The 24,827-nt window shown below is 38.9% G+C and overlaps 1 protein-coding gene across 1 annotated transcript in view; it reads left to right on the top strand.

Moving 5' to 3' along the window:
- The window catches only part of NALF1 (NALCN channel auxiliary factor 1), a gene marked incomplete at both ends in the record, with an annotated part of 438,797 nt that extends 414,824 nt beyond the window's left edge, over window positions 1–23,973 (top strand). The window contains 2 exons of the mRNA XM_082278047.1: window positions 10,081–10,252; window positions 23,678–23,973. Coding sequence (XP_082134173.1) covers window positions 10,081–10,252; window positions 23,678–23,973 — 468 coding nt within the window. The remainder of the gene's footprint in view (window positions 1–10,080; window positions 10,253–23,677) is intronic.
- Window positions 23,974–24,827: the final 854 nt, after the last annotated feature.

The raw sequence follows: 24,827 nt of genomic DNA, 5'->3' as shown, positions 1-24,827 counted from the left end.
ATAGGGAAAGAAACAAGTTTGTCTATTTAATTTAGGAAACGCTAAAAGCTTTTGCCTCTTAACACAATAGTTTGCATTCTGTGGCATCAAGATCTTCTGAATAAATATTTAAATATTTATCTTATGATATTCCATCCATGCAGATACAGAAAATATTCATTATAATAAAATAGAAACAAAATCAAAGGTTAAAATAACCACAAAACAGATGTGTTTGTTCCCAAATTACTGTAAATTTCAGGCATAAGTATCCATAATAGGAAACAGACATTCTCATTTCCTGGTACAGTCTTGTAACAAAAGGAATTTTAAAATTGTACACAGAATGAAATAACTGGAAAATATAATGTCTGTTTTACAGGAAGTTCAGATTGATATTTTTTATTCATTCTGCATCAGATTTATTAAAAAAAATCAGAATAAAAATTTCCCAGAAAAAAGTGGTGGAGGTGGGAGTGAGGAGAGTGAGGGTTGGTGTAAATGCATATACAAAACAACTTCTCCAAAAAACATAACAGCTATGAATCAATATCAATAAATAAAATACAATAATGTGACATGTATTTAAATGAATGGATAATGAGGAATGTTTGGGTGCGGAAACAGAATGACAATAGTTTATTTGGAAAGAAATATTTGAAACCTAATGAAAAATAATTCCCCAGTCAAAATTATTTGATTTTGATACTGATGAAACAAAATGAAAATTATAGCTTAAGGGGGAAAAAAATCTCCTTTTAGAGACTGTTCCTACAAAACATTTTATTTTCAGCAACCCACATATTTGAAACCCATTTGTTATATGTTTCCTACTGCATGTAGTGAAGAACATTTAGTCACTGGTGGTACCACTGATATTCTTTGGCAAAGATACCTTGTGGAGAGTATTTTTCCCTCCTATCTGGTCACTGTTGCTGCATTATTTGTGTGTTTTTCCAGCCCTATCGTGAGGTTGCCCAAAGTCTCAGAATGGGACTGGGAACAAAGCCCAGCAAAAGAGAAATACCAACAGCAGTCCTGCAACCCTCATGGGCAGAAGAGTCTCTGTAAAAGCTGATTTTTATTCCATAGTACACATGCAAAATGCAGTTTTCCTGAACTCAGACTGCCCTTAACGCTCAAAAATGACAAAGTTCCTTGGGGAGTCCACATTTGTAACACTATCCTTGTCAGATTTAATCAGGTTTTCTACCAGTTAGCCATTTATATTTTGGTTATGTAGTCTATATAAAATACACTTGTAAGCTATCTAATAGACATCTCTGCTTGTACAACATGATATCTCAGGTCCTGATGAACAAAGCAGACACTGAGACTGACCCAAGTATTTCCTAAGGAAGATGAACTGTCACTCAAACAAACACAAAATACCCTGGTGATCCAAATACAAAAAGCCTTTTAGAGGTTGCACTTCATAGATGTAGCATTTCTTTGTTGCTGTAAAACACTCATAATATTTGAAGTGAGTTTCACAGCAAAAGTTTTATCACTGGGAGAAATAGGTGTGCTCTTCTGAGATTCCTCGATGCTACATAAAATCCTTCATTGTAATCTCATCCCCTTATTTCCTATATATAGTGTTTAATATATTCATCTTTTGCCTGGTCAGTGTTTGGGCACAGTTCTAAGTGAATGAGTGAGTATCTTTATTTGTGGAAGTAATGGTTTAAAAAGTTTTTCAGCCTTTGCCAGTAGCTTTTCTCCAACTCTGTTATTGACAACATCTCGGCTCATAAGTATTACTACTGTTATTAATGCCTACACTTTGAGATTGTGGAATACTGAAAAAAACAACAACAAAATAGATAAAATGAAGTAAGGAAGTTAGGCTAAAGCAGATACTTTAAAAATATTTCATAAAATGTTGAAATGAGAACCCTACAAGACACAACATTATTGGCTGTGGTAATGTCACAGAATACCACAGATTCACCCAGACAACAGCAACAACATAAAAGTAAACCATGGAATTTAAACATATGGCCTAACTTTAAATGCACACATAATGACTTTAAATAGTTCAAACATCCATAACTCTATGAGTCAGGCAAAGATTAGACGTGAAATAGACATCACCCTTTGCATATAAGAAGTACCTTCTGTACCAGCATCTTTAGGGTTACAGAAAATCATGTGCTATAAGTGAGGCTGACAGGGAACAGATCTCACTGTCCATACACAGCTTGTTCGCTGTCAATGAGTAAGCATGTACTGGGCACCACTAAGGTAGAATGTATCAAAATCTGAAGGCCACATCACTATTCATTTCTATATGAATGCAGTTTCTCCAGCCAGTTCTCCTGAAAAAGCTCAGCTTGCTTAAGAGGTTATTCCATGAATATTCTTGGAAAAATTAATTAATTAGTCTGTCACAACCTGATGTACTCCTGAGTATACATAACAACTGCAGAATTTTTCTCAAAATACTCACAAACTTTGGGACAAGTTGAACTGGAATCATATCACACTTTCTGAAGGCAATTTGTTTATTCCAATAAGGTACAATTTCCTGATGTCATTGAAAATGTGAGTGATCGAAACACCTCTCAAGTTCATAAGGGGCCTCTTCCTTTCCAACTGGTAGGTGAAATTATTCAGTTGTGCTCTCTTTGAAGACTTCATTTTCACAGTGAGGAATAGATATGCTTGCAAAGCATCAGTTAAAAGCAGTTAAAATTTATTTTGATTCAGAAAAATTACCATTTTGAGAGAGAATTTCTGTTGTGACTTCTCTCTTCCTACTCTCTTTCCCTCCCACCATTCTCCACATCTACACAGTAAGAACTGTCAATGATTTTTAAGTTCCCTTTTGTGTAATTATTGTGACAACCCAGCCAATAACATCAAAGTTTCCCTCAGTGAGGAAAAAAATCTTTTTTATGGAAAATGGTTCAAGTACTTCCTGGAAATGACAGTCCACAGGGGAAGGGGCAAAAATGAGCTGAATTCATCTCTTGAAAACCAGGAAGAATTGACAGCTGTAGAGAATGAAACTGATTGAGCTTTTCCATTCTGTTCTACTGATACCTCTCATGCAGTGTGACTCAGATGATTAAGGCTACGTACTCAATCTGTTCTGACACAACTCAGGTTATCCGGAATCATGTGTATTGTGCGTGTATGACTGAGTGAGAATGAGATGGGGAGGGAGGGCAACTGTGGGCATATATGCATGGTAAATACAACTTTATCTTCTAGTTGGTTTTGCAGTCTTAGCAAAGAAAATCATAGAATCATAGAAGCACAGAATCATACAATCATACAATCATAGAAGCATAGAATCATCGAAGTATAGAATCACAGAATGGCCTGGCTTGGAGGGGACCTTAGAGATCATCTTGTTAAAATTAGTTTTGTGCAGTTGCACAGCCAGTTGGAAGTCTGCTAGTGTAATGACCCAGGCTGTGGTCAGCCAATGAACTGTTCTACGCAGCCATACTGTCCACACTGGGGGCAGCAGCTCCTGGCCCCTCTCTAGGTGATTAATGTAACAGTATTAACTAAGAACTCTGGTTGCCTTTCAAGACTGGAAAGAATAACTCAGACACTGTCTAACCTCATGTGTGATATGAGATACAGAATATCCAAAAAAGAGACAATACCAAGACTGCCAGTCTGCACACAAAGACAAAAATAAGTGTTCTTCCTAATGTCCTGAGAGAAAAAGCACAAAATGTGTCCTTTTAGTTTCTCAGAATTCTCCATATCTCCCCCGCCTTGCTTTCTTCCTTTTAACTCTGAATCCTTTTATTACCTCTAATCATTTGACAAGTAGATGCAGTTTAATGTCTCGTTTGTGAAGCTTTCATTCTTTGAATTGCTGAAGCTGGTTATTTGTGTTGGGTTATTGGTCACTGAAGTCATAGAATATTTTTTCTGCTTGAAGCTGTGTCGCGGGTTTGGTTTGCAACCGGGCGGAAACACCAATTTAGTGTAGTGGTTTGGTCCAAAATACTCATTACTGTTTATCTGCTGTGAGATAAGAATTAGGAGAAATGCAAAGCAGGCACCAAACTTGAAAGAATATAAAGTTTATTAACAGACCTAAAAGAGGGAAGAAAAAAAAATTATAGCACCTTCAGAACTCTCCTCCTCCCCCCACCTTCCTCCCTTCTCCCACTGACAATGTGAAAAAACAACCCTTGAGATGTTCAGTCTGTTTACCACTTCCATAATAACCTTGTTCAGTCCATTTAGAAAGAGAAGTCTCTTCTTGCTCATGCTATGAAAACATTATCACAACGAGACAGCCGCCCACTTCCAAATATTGTTCAGTCCATTTAGGAAGAGGAGTCTCTCTGCCTGCGTGTGAGTCCTTTCCCCCGACTTGCAGCTTTTCCCGCAACTGCTTTCGAGGGTCCACTCTTGAAGTTTCTTGGGGTACAATTTTAAGGTTGAGCCGTTCAGAAACAAAAACAGAGGCCCTTCCCCTTCCCTGGGAGCAAAGGGTCTTCATCATCTTCATCGTTAGGACTATCTCTGGGAGCATCTCTAGGTACTGAGGTTTTCTCCTTTCCCGTTTGGAGCAAAAGTCCTCATCTGGTTCATCTCTCCTTGTTCAAACTTCTCATCACATTACAGCTGTGTCAGCATCTGCCTATCTCAGCACAGGTGCTTTTGCTTACGAGTTGAACACTCCACCCCCCATATCTTCATGAAATTACAACGGGATACTCTGATATATCATAGCTTCACAACAGAATTTCAGCTTTAAGCATCTCCTCTCTCTCTCTTCCCTCAGGTTTTCAGCTCTTCACAGCAGTAAAAGGGTTAATCTCACCTCGGCCTTGCAGCTTTGCAGCTGGAATGTTGAATTTTTCTTATCGCAGTGGAGAGGGGGGAGAGCCGAGCCGCTCCGGCTGCCCACGGCAAGGCAGTGGGGGGGGTTCCATGGCTGGAACAGGTCCCTGGCTCCAGGATGGCCGTGGCCCAGCCCAGCCTGGCCCAAGCAGGTCCTGGCCGGGCCCGCTGGCCCCCACACGGGGCCTGCAGCCACCTGTGCCAGCGCCGGAAACGAGAGAGAGCTTGGAGGGGGAGTTTGCCTATTCTTAAATGTGGATCACAGAGGTGTTCACAACTTTAAGTGGCTTAAAGAATTGTCCATATTCAAACTGGCCAGCTGATAGGCTCTATCAGTTCCCAGAGGAAACTGTAAGCACCCCTTAGCAAGGACGTCCCTTCCGGGACTATGCTTGCTAACCTATGACAAGCTTATACTGTAGAAATGAAATTAATCCCAAATAATAAATTAATCTGCCCAATTGATAATAAGTTTTTATCACAATATTGTTAATAATTTAAAACTAAGAAGATTTTTATTATGATCACTCTAGATAGGCACTCATACATATTTATATTCATAAATATAGATATATAAAGCCAGCATTAACTCGTGCTCTTTTTCAAAAGTTTAATCTTAATTTTTTCCTACAGGTACAAAGTAAAGTAGATTTAATTTATCTAGGTGAGCAAAATTGCCACTAAATCCTTCTGAGATTTTATAGCTATGCTTCTGTATATGAAAGATGACTTTATTCTTATGTGATTCTATCTTGCCATCACTGTGTCTCATCTAATAGACAGGACTGTATCTCTTTCAAATGTATTGTCTAAAATTATGGTAATGGTAAAGAGATGAGATGTTTAGATATATTGAGGTATTTAGTCTATGTGGTTGCCATGATGCATCAATAATCCAGTTTATCTTAGTTCTTTCCCTTGTTAAGAAAGATTAAAAATAAAACCAACAGAAAAGCATGGGTTTTTTTCTGTTCTTTGAGTTCAGTTTGCCAGATTTCTGTTAGTACTATGATATTTCAAAGGTTTCAATCACGTCCCAAGCAAGCTGAAAACACAAGACCATTCTATTTTTTTCTACATTATATCTATGCAACATATATAAAAGGTTATAATACGTAAAATAATTTATAATTTTAAGAAATCACAAATCTTCATCATGTTAGTTTCGTTTGGTTTTGGTATCTTCACTTCAATGACTAAAGTATCTGTTAATGAAAATGATTTTGTCTTCTGAAGTTCTGAATTATTTTTTTAAAATCACTAGATTGCCTCTTTTTTTTTCAAAGACTATTGATAATTTTTTATTCTTACATTTTCTCTATAACGTATGTAGCTTTCCCATCTTACAACTCAGTTTAGTTCAATTTATGTTAGGAGTGATTTTTAGCTTTGTTTCCTTTAAATGAGAATATAATACAGTGAAAGCTTCATCCACTGCTGCCACAGTCCCTCTTTCCTTTCCTTGAAATATAATCCAAGGCATTTGTTTTATTGACTTGTATCTTGAGAAAGTGCATGTTTTGAAAGAGCAAAGATTCTGCTCTAGAAGACTTAATGGAAAAGATAGAGGATTTTTCCTCCCTCTGGCCATTTAACACATGGTGTCCTCACATCCACCTTCCATCTTTTCCATTGACACATTGAAAATTACATAGGAAAGCACTAATAGAATTAAACTAATACTTAAAAGTTTTCCATATGAAATATTTTATAAGAGAAACATTTATTGTATTTATAAATATTTGAGTTTAGCTATTCATGTTCTTTAAGAAGGAAAAAAGCCTCATATCGAAGCATAGTTTGTAAAGTGAACACCACACTCAATATACAGGCCAATGTGTATTTCACTGATAGTTTCAGGTCTTGTTACATAATGCATGTTTTAAAATTCTGAAAATTTTGGACTTGCTAGGAGGTAGAGAAAAATTCCCAACCAAGCAAAATCTGTATTTCCCTGCATAAAAGAAGGAATACTGGCCGATCAAAGGCCATAGTATCTGCTTTACTATTAGAAAAAATTCAAGAAAATTCAAGAAATTTCAGTTCCAGATAATGGACTTCTACTAAAGCTAAAAAGCCACTACTCATTGTCCCTGAAACAGAGAAAAGACTTTGGATTGCTCTGGATCTTCTTACTCAGCTGGGTCAGCCGTGGAACTATGCAAATGCTAGTGGGCAGAGTTGCATGAACAAATATGAGATAGATTCTTCCACTTCTATACTCTCTCCTGGGTAGCACATATTTAAGCATGAAAGTAAGATGGCTGTGTAAAACCTTTTGTGCTTATAAAGTGCAGGAAGGGTAGGAGAGATTATTTGGGGTGTTTGTTAGGAAAGTAGGCATTTAAATGATGTCTGATGTGGTAAGAGAAGAGAGGGACTACGTTCTGGTCTACTAGGTAACCCACTACAGCTAAACTGCAAACACATATATAATTTTCCTTTTTCTCCAGAAAAAGACAAAACTGCTTACTGGCTGCAGTTCTTGGCATACTATTTCCAGACAATGGCTGAGCACTGTCTGGAAATGTAAGAATTAGCACAGGCCAAAGCTGTGAAGGCAGTGTACTCACAGATACATGGATGAGCCTTGTCTAGTACTCTGTGTAGCCTCACTGGGTAAAGCAGAGCAAAAGGGAACCAGAATATTAAAAATATCAATATAGACTATATGCAAGTTTGAAATCAGCTGCAGGGAAAAGAAAATAGGAAAGGATACAGAGTGGGAGGCATTCATCTGAGAAACAGATCTCAGGAACAGGTATATTCATGCATTCTTTAGAAATACGGACAAGAATTCAAATGTAATTTTGGGACAAAGCTGAGGATTTGTGAATCAGAGGAGGAAGATGATTTGTATGAACTGAGATTGGATACACAAAAATCTTCACAGAAGCCCACAATTGCGTTATTTACTTCTGCTTCTGAATAAAAATTTTCTGTCTTGCTTAAGTAGACACATGGGTTTGCTCATTTTCTTGTTACCGTGTACGGTGCACTGTTCAATATCCTTCCTAAAAACTGATGTACACTTTCAAATATGAGTCATTAACCAACGTACTCCTATTAGATCTATTTTATGAAGAGAACATGTGGGTTCATACTAAACAGGTTTAAGGTGTTAGTGATCAGGAAAGACCATCTGTGAATATATAACTGTTACCTGACCCAGAATTCCTGTTTCCAAACAGCTGACTATGATCACTAATTAAAAATAGAAAAACTCTTGCTTTATTTCACCTAACCTTGAATCCTGTGTGCAGTTTTGGGTGCCACAACATAAGATATAAAGCTCCAAAGGAGGGCAACAAAGATGGTGACAGGCCTTGAGGTGTGGCTGAGGTCACTTGGTATGTTCTGGAAGCAACTGAGGGGATACCTCATTGCAGTTACAACTTCCTTGAGAGGGGAAGAGGAGGGGAAGGCACTGATCTCTTCTCTGAGGTGACAGGACCCATGGGAATGGCATGAAGCTGTGTCAGGAGAGATTTAGATAGGAAAATGTTCTTCACCCAGAGCGTGGTTGGGCACTGGAACAGGCTTCCCAGGGAAGTGGTCACAGCACAAGCCTGACAGAGTTCAGGAAGTGTGTGGACAATGCACATGGTGTGACTTTTGGGGATGGTCCTGAGCAGGGCTAAAAGTTAAACTCAATGATCCTTGTGGGTCTTTTCCAACTCAGCATATTCTGTGATTCTGTGATTCATTGTTGCAAATGTCAGTAAAGCAATTGAAGTATCAAAACTGTGGTGGGTGATGTAATCAAGAGTGGGAAAAAAACTTTCTGTTTAAAAGTTTATTTAAGAGCAAAAGGTGCATACATCTTCAGGTCTTCCTTCTCATTATTCATGTACTGTGGATATGAAACTTTAGTAAGCAATTAATATTGAATTTGTAATGAAAAAAAACTATGTTCTACAGAATGCAGTAGCAAAAAATGCTATGAAAAGATATAATCACAAACCATAGATTAGTAATAAAGGCTTCATTTTATCACCTAGCAACCTTACCCATACCTGCTACTGTTGCAAACAATCTAAAATAAAAGATTTGTGATTCTGGGGTTACTACATTGAAATTAGTTATACAATTTATGCTGTTATTGACATTCATAAAATTATAACCAATGAGATGGAACATACTGAAATAAAACCAAACTCTCATCTAGATTGGTCATTTCAGGTGTCAGTTTTCTTTTTTATTAAATCAGTCCTAGAAAGAATGGAAATGATAAGCTGACTATATTGTTTTTCAGTCTGTGATTAATGAAAGGTTGTTACTAGGATTTTCAGATAATTAAAAAATACAAAAAAGGAATGCTATGTAACAAGCAAGATAGCAAGTATCTATACAGTAAATAATGTACTCCAAAACAGTTAAGTGGAAAATAAAATGGGCAGCAAACAAACCTCTCTGTACTCAGTCACACGGGTTTTTAATCACCTTTGTAGCTTGGTGTCCTATCTAATTTTACATTAATTTTTTCCGTGTCCAAAAGAGTTTAATTATAATGAAAAGCATCATTGTTTGGAAGACAAAAGGTAGTAAAAATTAAAATCAGCATGTTTATTTTACTTTTCTGTTTAAATGGTAACAATAATTGCAATAATCACAGGTCCTGCAGCCATGGCTATGCAGCATCAGATGAGACCATCTTTAAAGTGTTCCTTTTAGCATCCAAATGTAGACATTGGTTCTCACTGTGGCAGATTTATCCCCTAGTCTGCAGCTGTTGGTGCTCAGGAACCGTAATGCATGTTTTAATGCTGTGGACTGGATAAGGTTTTATTTGAAGGGAAGCAGCACCATCTATTGCAACCTGATAGCTTAGCTCTAGATGATATAAAGAGAGACATGGCACGAGCCCAGTTTTCAACTCTTTCTTGCATGCACTTTCATAAATTTGTCCTTGTCCAGCTCCTAACGAGATTAGGATCTCACTTGGCATATGATAAAATGCAGGGACAGGGGTGTGTTCCATGCCTGCATGCATCTAATAAAAAGTCAAATCTAAGAGACATACCTGTTTACAAACTGAGATAATATAATAGCATAAGCCTGGTCCTGACTAACTGTTGCTTTTAAATGACTTGGCTGGAGATTTCATTTCTGAAGTGGGAGAACAGTCAAAAGTTAAGAGCATATTTTACCCAGGTGATATTCTCTCAAAATTTTCGTCCAAAAGCAGCATTAATGTAGGTGTGCAGTACAGTATGTTCTTCTAATAATGACAGTGCTATTGTCATCCATCTATATTTTTGGTTCTTCTCTTTTTTCCAGACTGTCTACAAAGCCTGGCTCTGTTCCCAGTATTTTGAAGTCACACAGTTTCACTGCAGCAACAGAATTCCTTGCAAGCAATACTGTTTGGAGGTTCAAACGAGGTGTCCCTTTATATTACCAGACAATGATGATGTCATCTATGGAGGACTATCAAGTTTCATCTGTACAGGTATAGTATAGAGAAACTAATTTCAATTGTTTTCATAAGTCTAAATGTCATGGATTTAGTTCTAACTCTGAGAGCCTGAAGGTATTCCACATCAGAAAGATTTGTTGGAGGTGCTAGGATTTGAGCTCAAATCTAGTAATGCACAGTTATGATGCAGCCTGCCAGTCATCAGCTTTACAAACCAAAATTGCTACAAGAAATTTTTTTCTGGTTATTTCTTACACTTAATTATTTTGTGGAGATTTCTGTTACTTCATGTCACACAATACTCAGAGTAAAGAGGTTGCATATCATGCAATATTCAGAAAAAAAGAGAAAGGCAGGTCCAGTTTTTAGCATATTCACCTTTGTCTGCCTGCCTTCTTATGCCAGATGAATCAACAATCTGATGCACAGCATTCAAAATTGTCCAGCAGCTGTCAGAAAGTGTTTAAGAAAAGATAGTGAAGAAATTCAAGAATCAGTTGTTCACCTGTGAAGAACTAATCGTTGCTTGTTTCCTCTTGAGTCTTGTTATTCCCAGTAAACTGGTAAAAAGGAATTTCAATACTTAGATCATTTGACACCTTTGTCCAAATATCAGAAATTAAACTGCCATCACCTCTACATTAGGGCTTCACTGGAAATCTTGATAGTAAATAAGTTGCCTAAGGTAAGCTACTTAAAAACAGAATCAATTATAAAAATCCATAAATTTTATATACTATCTCAGATGCAGGCATAAGGAACATGGCAACTCACTTCACCTTGTACCCCGTGTTTGGATTTAGGGTGATTCTGGTAGCAAGGTACTTACTGGATTTTTTCCTTGGAGATTAAGCCTACTGCACACAATCAAGCAATATCCATCCATATGCAAAAGAAAATACCATGAAAAGTGAACTGAGTTAAAATTTCTTATCACCTATAAGGTAATGATCCTTAGCACTTCAAGGCATTTTGTAAAAATTAGTAAATAGCCTTCCCACATGCATACGCAGTAAGCAAGTGAGCATTATTGTCCAGTTTAAGGAAGTATAGTAGAAGTGAGCGACTTAGGAAAATTTTGTTTACCACAAGTACACAATCTATACATATGTCTGCGTGTTCATGTATATACATGTGTACACACACACATACACAATGACAAGAAACCAAAACAACAGTAAACAAAATCATCTTGGCATGTATTTCAGAAAATCTGTGAGGAAATACATATCCATCTCTTCTTTTTCCTAGTATAACTCATAATCCAAATTCCTTCCTAAAACACACAAAATAGATGATTTTGAAAAGATTCATGTGTCTGAGTTTGGGATGAAAAAGCAGCTTTAGGGGAGGATTAAACTCATTTTATTTCAGGTATTAATAATGTGGGTATCTACACATAAACTCTGTGACAAAGCTCTCACTAGAGTCACTGGTGTAGTCAGTAGAGCTGAGAGCTATTTAATTCACCTTAAGTAGGCACCTGCACCAGATGAGAGGACTTGCTCACATTGCTGGCTGTACTCTATTTGTTTTAGTTGCTGTTAGTCACCAAGGTCTTATTGCAGACACTTAAAATCAGGGTGACCTAAATCTCATCTCAGCAGTCCACTAACTAATATTGGGTTGAACTTTTTGCCCTCTCAAGTCCAATGCCAGCAGCGGCAGAGCAGAGCTTGTATTCACAGACCCTGGGAATGAGTATGCTGGCCCTAGACAGTGTGCAAGAGAAGATGCTGAGGACAGGTACAAGGGAGCAATTCAAACTTTGTTTGGAATAGAGGCCCATTTTCACCCTTATTAAGCAACAGCTCACCATAAGAGTACTTCCTGCCACTAAACAATGAGAAATTAGGCTATAGTCTGCTGTGGGAATAAAGAATCATACCTCTCTGCAGTTTAATGAAAACAGATTTTTTTCATGCAAAGTAAAGTGAGTTCAACAGCAGATAAAACACTACCTCAGCATAGCTTGTGACTTGACAGATAATTTGAAATCCTTTTGCAGAAAAACAGCTGAAAGCAGGTCACCCATGTCTTGAGGGACATCTCCTACTGCACTTTCTGCGAGTTTCTGTCTGGCATACATGTTCTAGTTATTAGTCTGTCTCTTCACTAGAAAAACACAAAAAGTAAGGTCAAAAGGTATTTTTCTTTAACATTTAGGTGTCAAGTAACAAGAAAAGGTATACAAGGGATAGCTGGTTTTCTTTGGTATTGACTAAAGCCCAGAGCGCAGGATGAAAAATGTTACATGTAATTTTCCCACTGCAGCCAGGTAGAGGCCGGTGTGGTTCCATATCTCCATGCTGGGAGGTGCCTTGGCAGTAGGAGCTGCCAACTCTGGTTTCAATCCTGTCCTACCACAGCAGTTGGTCAGAGCACAGAGACCTGCTGGAGGTGAGGGCCTGGCAGCACTGGTGGACAACAGGGAACCCACATTACCTCTCAAGGCAGGATTTTTGTGGTGTTGGAATCTGAAACAAAAAAGTACTGGAGGCTGTAAAAGGAAATAATAAGAAGGGTTTTACCCTTCCTTGGAAGGTTCACATGATGAGAAAACAGCACAGGACTAGATATTTTTCCCCAAGAAATACTGCAGTAGTTGTATTTGTCATTAAATTAAAAAGAAAATAAATTGTAGTTTATAATATGGATTAATACTGACTTCTTGGAAATTTATGAACTCATGTAATAAGCAACAAGTATTCTAGCCTGAGAATGTCTAACTTGATCACCTCCAAAGAAAGCATATAGTAGGGAAAGGAGAAGGCATGCTGCACTTGTTATGTATCACCAGAACTCATCTTTTGTAGAAATGCATATGAGGGTGTGGAACAACTGCAGTGCAAAAGAAAGTGCTTGGGAGATTAATCAAAACAATCAGAATCACAGTGTGGTTCTGATTATGGAAATATGCAGACAGATAGAAAGAATTTAGTGTTCCCTTCTTGTCTCCTTTCTTCTTGTCCCCTTTCTTCCAGGGCAGAAAGAATGAAGTTGATCCTTCCATCAGGTGCTGTGTTGTAACATGCTGGTTTTGATTTTCAGATTCATTAAAACTAAGTGATTACTTTCAGTTTCGGCCTTTGGAGTTTATATCCATATGATTAAAGTTTCCAGTGGTTTCATCCAATGTTTCTTTCAACAGCTGTCTAGAACTGCCCATGCAAACTAAAATCTCATTTGAGGGAGATAACAATAGTTTCCAGGTGTACATACACACGCATGGCAAATTACATTGAATTAGTCCCACACAAAGTTCCAGGTCAAGGTTTTTAACTGTAACTCCTAAGAAAACAGTGTTCATACCAGTAGGATTATTTTCCATTGTAGATGTAGTCGTCTCTTCCTTAACTAAATTAGGAGATGGGCTACAGCATCACCCTACCATGCCCCAACCATTAATGCACATTTGCTCTACAAAATTAGACTAGAGCTAGAGTAAGGAAAAATCCCTTCAGAGGCATTTAGGGTTGACATGAGATAGATACTCAATACCAGCCACTTTATTGTACCAATCTTCTCGTATTCCCAAAATTACTTGTTAATATGGACATAGCCTATTCTGACTGCTGGGAGAAAATGCTGTCCATGTGCCAAGTCTGGACCACTTTAGAGTGCAGATTTAGTGCTAATTGTGTTGCTAAGGGCTTTCTTTGTAATGACCATGACTTATGATCTCTTTGTGCCCCGTGATATAACAGGGCCATCACCCAGCATCAAGTCTCAGGCACGAAATCTCAGCCACATGCTCACACTCTTTATCTGTACAATAGATGTCATGGCATTTAATGGAGAAGGAGAGTTCCACTTTGAAGGAATGGAAGGAAATGTAGTGAGCAGTAACAAGGCAGAGATGCATTGCAATAACTTCTTCCAAAAGTAGCATGGCACCCTTTAGTTCTTCCTAAAACTCCTAAGAGCAGTGCCATCAGAACAAGTCTTCTGCCATCAAGAGGAGAATCAAATTTGTCTATTATCCTGTGTTGAACAGACCTCTGATACTTTTCAATTAGAAGTAGAAAGTAAAGGGAGAGAAGAGGTAAGTAGACAGGTGATTCAGGTGCTTTAAATCACTAATATCTTTCAGTTCATATTAATTTAGACTCCTAATTTTATGTGTTCTGATTAACATCTCAGTTGTTTGGAATGAAGAGCATGAATCAATTTTTGGCAAATAACAATGACATATATTTATGTGATCCATGCAAAGTAACACTTCCATGGAAACTCTACCTCCTTTAGAGTAAAGAATTCACTGTAAATGTGGTACAGTATGAAACTGTCAGTCATACTTCATAGCATACACTGACCTTTCTAAGGACATAGTGAGAATTATTACAGAGAATTCTCATCAATCTGTAGAAGTTTGATGCCTAAGAAAGCTCAGCAAAAGTATTAGAATAAATTCTTTAAACTGCAGCTTCCTCTCAAGGGGCAGATGTGTGACTGGGTTTCACCAACAGATTTAGCTATAGTGTGTCTGTTTCAAAACAGATGCCCTGATTTCAGTGCAATTTGAAAAGCAATTTCCTTGAGAAAATGTGATATAAAGAAAGCAAGACAATCTATCTCTTTTTTGTAGAACAATTCAAGAAGAGAAAATCTCTCTGAATTCAATCTGCTTTATGTTGTTCTTGACAAATTAAAAAAAACCTACATATTTGATCAAAATTCTTCCTCTAAAAATGTCTCATAATAATGTGTGATTTGCCTCGTGTCTGCACCTCTTAGTAGGTCCTAAAATATCAAAATATTAAGCTAACACAGACAGCAGGACAAATCCCTTTTATGTTTGACAAGCATGGTTTAAATCATTAGTAGCTATGGATCTGCTTGCAGGGAAAATTTTACATGGTTTTTGCAGCAAAATCTGTCAACTAAATAGCTCATCTTTTTGAGTCTCGTGTTCTTCTAGTCTTGAATACTGGTGCTTTCCCATGAGTGAGGTCCCATATCAGAATAGGTTTATTTTCTGTAAACCTTCTTCTCCTAGAAAAATGACCCAGACAATTAACTTACTGATATCCCTAAACTTTCTATGGTGACACAGTACTTAGATATGTGTGACCTTTTTGTATCATATCACAATAGTACATCCTTTTAATCAAAGATTCTACACATAGAAGCAAAACTGGAGGGAACTGGGAAAAGCCAAACGCTTTCTAGAAGCAAGTTTTCCTGTATCTCAAAACAGTAGAGGTGAAAATCTTCACTGTATAGTTTTGAGAGTCAGCTATTTACTCATTGTTCTGACTTGTAGCAGCTCAGTTTTAGAGGGGTAACACTGATTTACACCAGCAGCAGGAAATTGGCCCTATGCATAATTTAGGGAAGAAATTAATGTATTGTGAAGAAACACAATGAATTCTTCTTGGATTTGGACACATACACATAAGAAAATGTTCATGAGACAACTATCTGTAATAATCACCAACATACAGTGATAAAAAAACTTAAAACACAGCAACACAAATCTCCAACCCAGATCTCCTCCAACAGCTGGAATGGAGTCTGTAATGGAAGTCAGCCTTTTCAAAAGAGCTGAACAGTCTTATCACCAGTTTAAGAATAATCTGTTTGACTAAAGAATAATTTATTCATCTTCGATATTCTTCTACATATAATTTTATTTCATTTTTATAATATGAAAGGTATAAAATACATGTCTAATCATCATAATGTGTCACAGACACAGCAATTTAGAAATTGAGAAGACCATCTGGATGAGATCAAAAAGTGCTGGCTTCCAGATCAGTTGTAAGCAAGCAGTGAAATCTATTCATATAATATCTAATGTGTTCTCTTGACTTCCATAGTTGGAAAATGTTAATATTAAAATCTCAGAAATATTTCCTCAGAAACAGAAATGTCATGCTGAGTGCTGGCATTCACTGATACAATGATGTCACTGCTGGATGGATCACTCTTGGCAGACATTATTTACTTTGGGCTTCACAATAAAATGGAATATTCAAAACTTCTGGTATACTACATCCACTTCTCTTGTTTCAACGTCTTTACTTCAAGCACAAGAAGCTTCATATACCTCTCAAAAATAATCATAAATCTGTGTGAAAAATGACCACAGGTTAGAGCTCTACAGAAACAAAAAGAGGAAAAAAGCATAACATATCATAAGATCTGTTTTGTTTCTCTGGCTTCCCAAATACTTATCCAGCAATGATAACGCAAATATCAACCAGACCAGTTTCCCATGATGCAGAATAGTATGGCTCCATAACTCTTTCTATAGCAAAAAAATCAAGAAGCCAAGTCAGATCACCTGCTGCAGATTCAAATCCAGCCGCAAGTGTCACATATCCTGACAGTGCTGAGAGTCATAGGGGTGCAACCACTGCTTTTACAGGCTGGTTCCTGCAACTGCTCTGGCAGAAACCACAGCAGCCTGTGAGTTAGATGGTGATCTAGCTGATCAGCAGACCATGCATGCGTAGACAGTCTTTGTGATTTCAATTTTTGTTTAAGAACTTGCTTGAGGTTTGCTGCTTTTTCTGCAAAGCACATTCCACAAAGTGAATATGATACTCATGCTGTCACTCCTTTTTCAGTCTGATTCAGCTGAGCAGGACATACAGGATTTATCTATTCATGTCTCCATTAACAATCTCAGTGGAACCAGTAGCCTTAATACTTGCATCAGCATTAGTAACACAGTCCCTACAGATGTTACTTCTGTGCTGATTATCAAAATGTTATCTTCATGTGGAGAAAAACCTACCTGATTACAAAGAAAAGAGAGAGCTTTTGCATGACCTTTGTGAGTGAAAGTATATCTGTCTGGAGAATGGTTTGAAACCAAGTCTTCTGGCAAATTCTAGCTCCTTGATTATAATAAAGGTCCAAGAATCTCCATATGGACTAAGATTTATGCTGGTGAAAGATAGCTGAGTGCTGGGAAGAGTTGGGAAATGAAGAACTGAGAATTTTAAGTAAAATGTGAAAAGCAAAATTCATTTCAAGCCAGTAACAGCTGTGAGGTCAGCCTCAGGAATACAATTACCAAATATCCAAATAACATAAAGTAATGAGGTGTACAAACTGAACTAAAAGACAAAAGTGGAAGGGGGAAGCCTTGGTGGTTTGAGAAATCCTTTTTATTTCTTATACGCAAGTATTTAATTTTTAAACAAAACGGAAGTCAAACAAAAGGGAGAGAAGCAAATGCACAGGCAGTGGGAACAAGGACAGGTAACCTTGGAAAAGCATAGAGATGAAATCAGATTATGTAAGGATGGGGCAAGGAACTGAACGTGGCAATGGATGCAAAGAATAAAAAGAAGGGCTTCTATAGGCATATTAGCAAGGAAAGGAAGGCCAAAGGAGGCGTATCCCCATAAACAGTGTTGGAAAACTGATAACAATGGATGAGGAGGAGGCTGAGGTACTCAACAACACTTTTGCCTGAGTCTTTAATGTCAACCTCTCTCTTCCTATATCTCTTGACTGGATGGACAACAGGATGTAGACTGGAGGAGCAAAGTCCCTCCCACTGTAAGTAAAGATCAGGTTCACGATCACCTGAGGAACATGAATGTACATAAATCTATGAGACCCAATGAGTCTCACACCCAGAGACCCAAGGTAATTGGCTGATGTAGTTGCCAAGCCACTCTCCATGATATTTGAAAAGTCATGGCAATCAGGTCAAGTCCCAGATGACTTTAAAAAGGGCAACATTGAACCCATCTTTAAAAAGGTTAATAGTAGATAGGTCAAGGAAGATGCTGAGAACTAAAAACCTGTCAGACTCACCTCTGTGGCTGGAAAGATCATGGAACAGATCCCTTCTAGAAGCTGTGCTAAGGGACATGGTGAATGGGAAGGTGATTTGAGACAGTCAGCATGGCTTCACCAAGTGCCTGACCAACCTAGTGGTCTTCTACAATGAAGTCTTATTTAATATCTTTTTTAATGAAGAGATCGAGTGCACCCTTAGTAAATTTGCAGATGATACCAAGATGAGTGGAGTGGTTGACATGCCTGAAGGATGTGATGCCAACCAGAGAGACCTGGAAAAGCTCAAGAAGTGGGCCCATGGGAATCTCATGAGGTTTAACAAGACCAAGTACAAGGTGCTGCCTGGGTCAAGGCAACCCCTGATATCAACAGGGGCTGGGGGATGAACAGATCAAGGGCAGCCCTGCACAGAAGGACTTGAGGGTGCTAGTGGATGAGAGACTGGACGTGATCCAGCAATGTGCACTCACAGCCCAGAAAGCCAAATGTGTCCTGCGATGCATGAAAAGCAGCGTGGCCACCAGGGCAAAGGAGGTGACACTGCCCTTCTGCTCTTATGAGACCCCACCTGGAACACTGCATCCAGCTGTGGGGTCCTCAGCACAGGATGGACATTGACCTGTTGGAACAAGTCCAGAGGAGGGATACCAAGATGATCAGAGGAATGGAGCACTTTTCCTATGAGGAAAGACTAAGAGAATTGGGATTTTTCAGCCTGGAAAAGAAAAGGCTTTGGCTGCCCTAGTTGTAGTCTTCCGGTACCTGAAGGGGGCCTGCAAAAAAACATGGAGAGAGACTTTTTTATAATAGTGTGGGGTGATAGGACAAGGGGAATGGTTTCAGACTGAAAGAGTAGGCTTAGATTAGATATTAGGAAGATATTTTAGGAAGAAATTATTGTGAGGGTGGTGCGGCACCAGAACAGGTTGCCCAGAGAAGCTGTGGACTCCCCATCCCTGCAAGTGTTCAAGGCCAGGTTGGATGGGGCTTTGAGCAACCTGGTCTAGTGAAATGTGTCCCTGCATATTACAGTGCGGATACTGCAACACGTGTATCAAACAAGGAGGCCCGTGGAAAAGAAATATCTATGGACCGATTCTTGATAGATTTTTCAGAGATGTTTATTTCTCCAGCCCCATGGCCGGGGCTCTGCTGAGGAACTGAGGCTATCACGGGACTTGAGGGTCCCTGCCCACGCAGGGGAACACAAAACAACCAATGGGGAACGAGGCTGACCAGGGGCAGGGAAACCCCGTGTCTCCCCCCCAAGGGACCCCTCTCCCAGGACCCCATGGCAGGGGGGGGAAGGCCCCAACATTTCACTTGTTTATTTTTAACAAAAAGACATTTAAAACTTAACATTGAAAACAACTGGATAAACATAACAAGAACAGTTTCAAAACAAAACAAGCCACCCTCCTGAGTCTTTAAGTGTCCAAACAGATTCTCTGGAACATCTTAAGGCTGACAGAAGGGAGACAGGACTCTCCGGGCATGCTTTGTGGGGAAACTGAGGCAGGAGAGGGTTTAATTTCTTCCCTCCTCCTTTTCATCCCCCCCTCGGCATCGGAGAGGAGTTGTAGGGAAAGGGAATTGTATAGGGAAGCCATGGGGTGACAAATGGATTAGGAATAAACTGGGGATAGGGTAAATTTAGGAAAGGGTTTATATTTGGTATAGGGTAAAAGGGGAAAGTAGGTTGTGGGTAGGGAAGTTGCTGGGATGGATATTGTTTATAATTTTGTGCATAATGGCAGCCTTTGACAGGAATACCCCCAGGCCCAGTAACATTCGCTGCCTGTAAACCCTTCTTTCCTTGCACTATATCAAATTGCACAACTTCCCCATCTCCTACACTTTGCAGGTAATTTTTAGGGTTATTCCTTTTAATGGCAGTTCTATGGATGAATAAATCTTCCCCTGTATCATCTCGTGTTATAAATCCATAGTTGTTTTTGACATTGTACCATTTCACAGTTCCTGTGACTTTCGTTGCTACAACTCCTCCTATCACACGCTTGCGTGTTCGTCGTGGCTGCTGGTCCCGCGTGGCCGCCGCCTCGCCGGCTCCGACGTCTCGGCCGGGCCCCCGCGTTGGGGCTGCTCCGCGCTCTCCGAGCGGCGCTGCTCCGGCGTGTCTGGGCTCTGCGCAGCCCCGCGTTGCCATCGCCGCTGGCTCCGTGCCCTGTGAGTGGTTCCACTCTACCAACTCCACGCTGCTTTGGGTGCGGCCCCGTTCCGGCTCGGCGCTGCGCTGCGCGGCTTCTCGTGTCGCTGTGGAAAGCGCCGCTTCTCCCTCCGCAGGGCTCTCCGAGCCGTGTGCTCAGAGCGGGCTGCCACGCCGATGCCGGTTCCTGGCTGCTCGTGGCCCACGGCACCCGCGGCGCCTGCGGCATCGCTCCCTCACTCGCGGCCGCGTGGCCGGGGACCCCGAGACAGGGATGGGGTCCGCGATAAGGCGCAGACTCCTGAGGGGGCCGGGCGCATCCAGTGCAGGAACCTCCACTGGCATGGCTGCAATCATGTGCTCCTGGGATGGCCGCCTCATGGCCTTGGCCACGGGATTATGGCCATCCTCTGCTCTAGGGGTAATGGGACCATAAAATGCTCCTCAAGAGCTTCGCTGATTACAAGGGATGCACAGAGAGGTTCTATCACTCGTGCATGTTTTGTGTGATCCCTTATCTCATCCCAGATCTCATGCCAAAAACACTGTGAATAATTCCAGTAATTCCAGGACGATTAATATCAAAAAGTAAGTCTCGAGAAATATAGAAGAAATTTTTGAAAAGCCAGTTAAATAAATGTTCTAGATCTCCCAGAACAAATACTTTCTTGTTTTGTTGTTCAAGGATTCCTTTAACTTCTAGATACATTTCTTTCTGTGACTCAGAGAGCCATATTTCCCATGATTCTTCCATAGTCCAGAGAGAATATCCAAACCAAGGCAAGAAGAGAGAGATCTAGAGTGGTTTTTACTCATGAATTTTCTGTCCTTAGGGATCGGTGTCTTGCCCGCAATTCTCTACCATTTGTTACAGTGTGGATACTGCAACAGGCATATCAATCAATGAGGCCCTTGGAAAAGAAATATCTATGGACCGATTCTTGATAGATGTTTCAGAGATGTTTATTTCTCCAGCCACATGGCCGGGGCTCTGCCAAGGAACTGAGTCAATCACGGGACTCAAGGGTCCTTCCCTGCGCAGGGGAACACAAAACAACCAATGGGGAATGAGGCTGACCAGGGGCAGGGAAACCCTGTGCCTCCCCCCCAGGGCTACATGCCGGGGGGGAGGGCCCCAACACCTGCACACAGCAGGGAGGTTGGAACTAGATGATCTTTAAGGTCCCATCCAACCCAAGCCATTCTATGATTCTATTAATATTTTGATAAAAGAACAAACTACATTTTTCAAGAATATGTAGCCAGTGTTTTCTGGATTTCTAGTTAAGTCATACGTTTGTAAACCTCTGACTGAACAAACAGACTAATTAGATCCAAGGGCCAAAAGTCTGTATTTATGGCTACAAACAAGTACGTGGTGAGGAACATGTGTTGTGTTCAGTACAAATGGTCTGACTAAATTTATCTAAATTTTCTACACTGTCATATGAATAGTGTCTCTGTGGTTAATTGTTTATTTAATATGTAACTGCAAATTCAAAACCTAAATTTAATTGATGAATTGAAATAAAGAGGAAATGTAATTTTACATTAAGGAACGTTCAATTCGTCTTTGAATGTGGAGTTGTCATCAATTTATTTATAATTCAGTAAGTGCATATGAACAATTTAAATACCTTTTGATTGCCAATTTATATACATAGCTTTCATTTCAAAGAAGTCTGGGTTTTCCAGTAACAAGAAAGACAAAAAATATAGTTTGAAAAGTAAGCAAGTCTCAGTGGGATCAAAGCATTAACCATTCTCTGTGTCTCTTCAATTACTACTAATCATTTGAGCTACTGCAGTTCACAGAACAAATCATAATTCCCTGCTTTGAGAGGCATTGCTTGTATGTTGCAGTGTTTAAAAACAGACTTATGCATACAAACTCCAAAGATGGGTCTTGGAAAATAAGACCATTTTTTTATACCTTCAATAAACAATTGTCCAGAAGTTCCAAATTGCAATTGAATTTCTTAAAGAAAAATGTGATCCTTTCAGCTATGATCTAGAGCGAGAATAAATAATTTTCAACCTTTGGAATGCTGCATTAAGTTTCTGACTGTAGAAGTGGAAAAAATGGTGAGGTTTACTGTAGAATAAACTCTGAATCTACAGAACACGAACAAGTTCCTTCCATTCCTGTATCTTTAAAAATTTGGTTGAATCCAAAAATATATGAAACTTTATTTGGACTCATATATAGCATAGCAGACTATTGTGTCAGTTATGTAAAAATATGCCAGTCTAGGCATCTTAACGTTCTTAGCATACCTAACACATATTTTGCTTAGTTGAAGATCAATATTATGGAAGTAGGAAACAAAGCATTCAGTTTTATCATATTTTAAGGCGTACTGCTTTTCTTTACAAGTTATTCACAAAATGCAAGCAATCTGGTGCCTGGACCTAAGAATGTTACAACTAAATTGCTTTTTGAAAGTAGTATTCTTGTTGTGATATTTTAGAGAAAATGTGATTCTTGTTCCAAGAAATAAAGCTGCTTTCAAAATTACTGTTCTAATATTTCAACACAGATAGATTTTTTCCTAGAAAAACCTAGTTCTACCACAGAGTGTATTATTTACTGCAGAATTTAATCCAAGATCAGTTTAAATGGAGAAAAGGTGTTTGTCCATTATGTTAAACATTTTTACATTTGAACACTAGTTAAATAGCCAAATTAGGTTATTTTAATTTATCAGAGAAAAAGGTATGTGAGAAGCAAACAGAACACTTTGGTTATGTTAATCTGTGATATAGTAATGCAGATAGCACTGACAATTTCCAAAAAGATAGAGTTCATCTTAGTGTTCAAAAAGTCAGAATCAGTTCAGGTTGAGTACCTCAGTAAACTTTGTCTCAAAGGCAAAAATGACCTAGCTGTGTAATCAGAAACATCAGGAGATCCAATCATTGTATGGCAAGGAAAGATTGTTTTCACCTCTGGGATATGTTGAAGACAATATCCAACTGGAAGAACTCAGATGAGGTAGGGTAAACATATAGATTCACAGCTCTGTTTGGAAGCTGTTCTTGTGATGCAGTTTCATTTACATAGGTTTGAAAACTGAAATAGCCAATATCATCAGTACATCATTATTTGTTATTTAATGCCTGTCTTTATGTGCTCACATACTGAAAGAAGAATTTCAAGGTTTTTTGTGGAAACATCCTTGTTGATTAGTTCTTACTTCATCATTGGTTGTTACTTCCCCAAAAGGAAGAATTCAAACACCTTTATCATTCAAATATCAATAATTGCTTTTTAATGTTGCTTCTTTACACAATCATGCTCAGCATCATACTTCTGCTGAATGATCTTTTGATGCTGCTTCCTGTTAGATGGTGCATATTCCTTCAACATCTCTAATTATACAGAATGGCAGGACCTCTGAGGGCCTCAGTCTCACCCAAAGATATGGATTCAATAGCTTAGACTAAATGTCAGCTGTTCCTTCAATCTACTATTTCTGCCAATCCTTGTGCCTGGTATTTATTCTTGTTTTGTGTTTACCCCACAGGGCTCTATGAAAACTATCCAACCAATGCAGAACCAGAATGCTGTGATGTCAGATGGGGACTATTATCAGATCATCAACCCAAAGGGACTATAAAAACAAGTGGCTCAACAACGTGTCACAGGACATCTCTCACAGTTTCATCAGCATCAAGACTGTGTAACAGCAGACTTAAACTGTGTGTTCTTGTATTAATTCTCTTACATACAGTACTTACAGTCTCAGCAGCACAGAACTCAACAGGACTGGGCTTTGGAGGCATAACAACTTTGGAAGATAATTCAACCAATGAGGAATAAAAGAAAGGATTCATCTTACATGACAGAAACACAACAGGCCCAAATTACTACAGTCAAAAATAGCAAGGACTGAGTGCTTTACCCTCAGATCTCTTCTTGAATGACCTTTTGGGTAAAATGAAAATGGGCCGCTACCCAAACAAGGACACATAAACACAGCTTTTTATTGACTAAAAGGCTGTTTGGTGACTTAACTTTCTCACACCATTTTATACACTGTGTTTTAATGTTTGGAGTTTCTTTTTTGTTTTGTTTTTTGCACTTGTTAATACAGGATTTTATTTTTGGGACGGTTTCTCAAAGCTAAATTAAGTCTTTTCTCTGTCGATATATTTCTAGTCATTGTGTGTGTTCATCTGATAGTTCTGTCTTTTATGTCCTGTCAGTTTCTATTAGAGGAATGACTGCTATGATTTCATGACATAGCAAAAAAAAGAAAAAAAAAGAAAAAAAAAGAAAAAAAAGAGAAAAATATAGAAAAAAAACCAACAAAAAGCCCACAAAAACCCCAACAACGACCCATAAAAAGAACAACAAAACAAAATTTAACCAAAAAAGAAAAAAAGAAAAAAAAAGAAAAAAAAAGCAACCACAAGAAGAACCCCAAACAAACCTTACTGTCCTCTTATCCATGGGAACCATTCATCTCCTTTCCCTTTCCCATCTACCATCACAGACAACATACATTTGCTTTTGTCTGTGTAATCACAATGAATGGGTACACAATTCCAGTGTGCCTCTGCCACTGTTGCATAAAACAGTTGACTGAGCAAACCAAAAGGAGCATGAAGGGGGTTCCTTTTAGCTGAACAAACAAGTGCTCTCCTCACAAGGTGGGATCGGACAGTTAAAAA

This window comes from Coloeus monedula (assembly GCF_965178545.1).
Source record: "Coloeus monedula genome assembly, chromosome: 3".
NCBI classification, from domain to species: domain Eukaryota; kingdom Metazoa; phylum Chordata; class Aves; order Passeriformes; family Corvidae; genus Coloeus; species Coloeus monedula.
The sequence above is the reverse complement of the archived record's forward strand: the minus strand, read 5'-3'. Positions and strand labels throughout refer to the sequence as shown.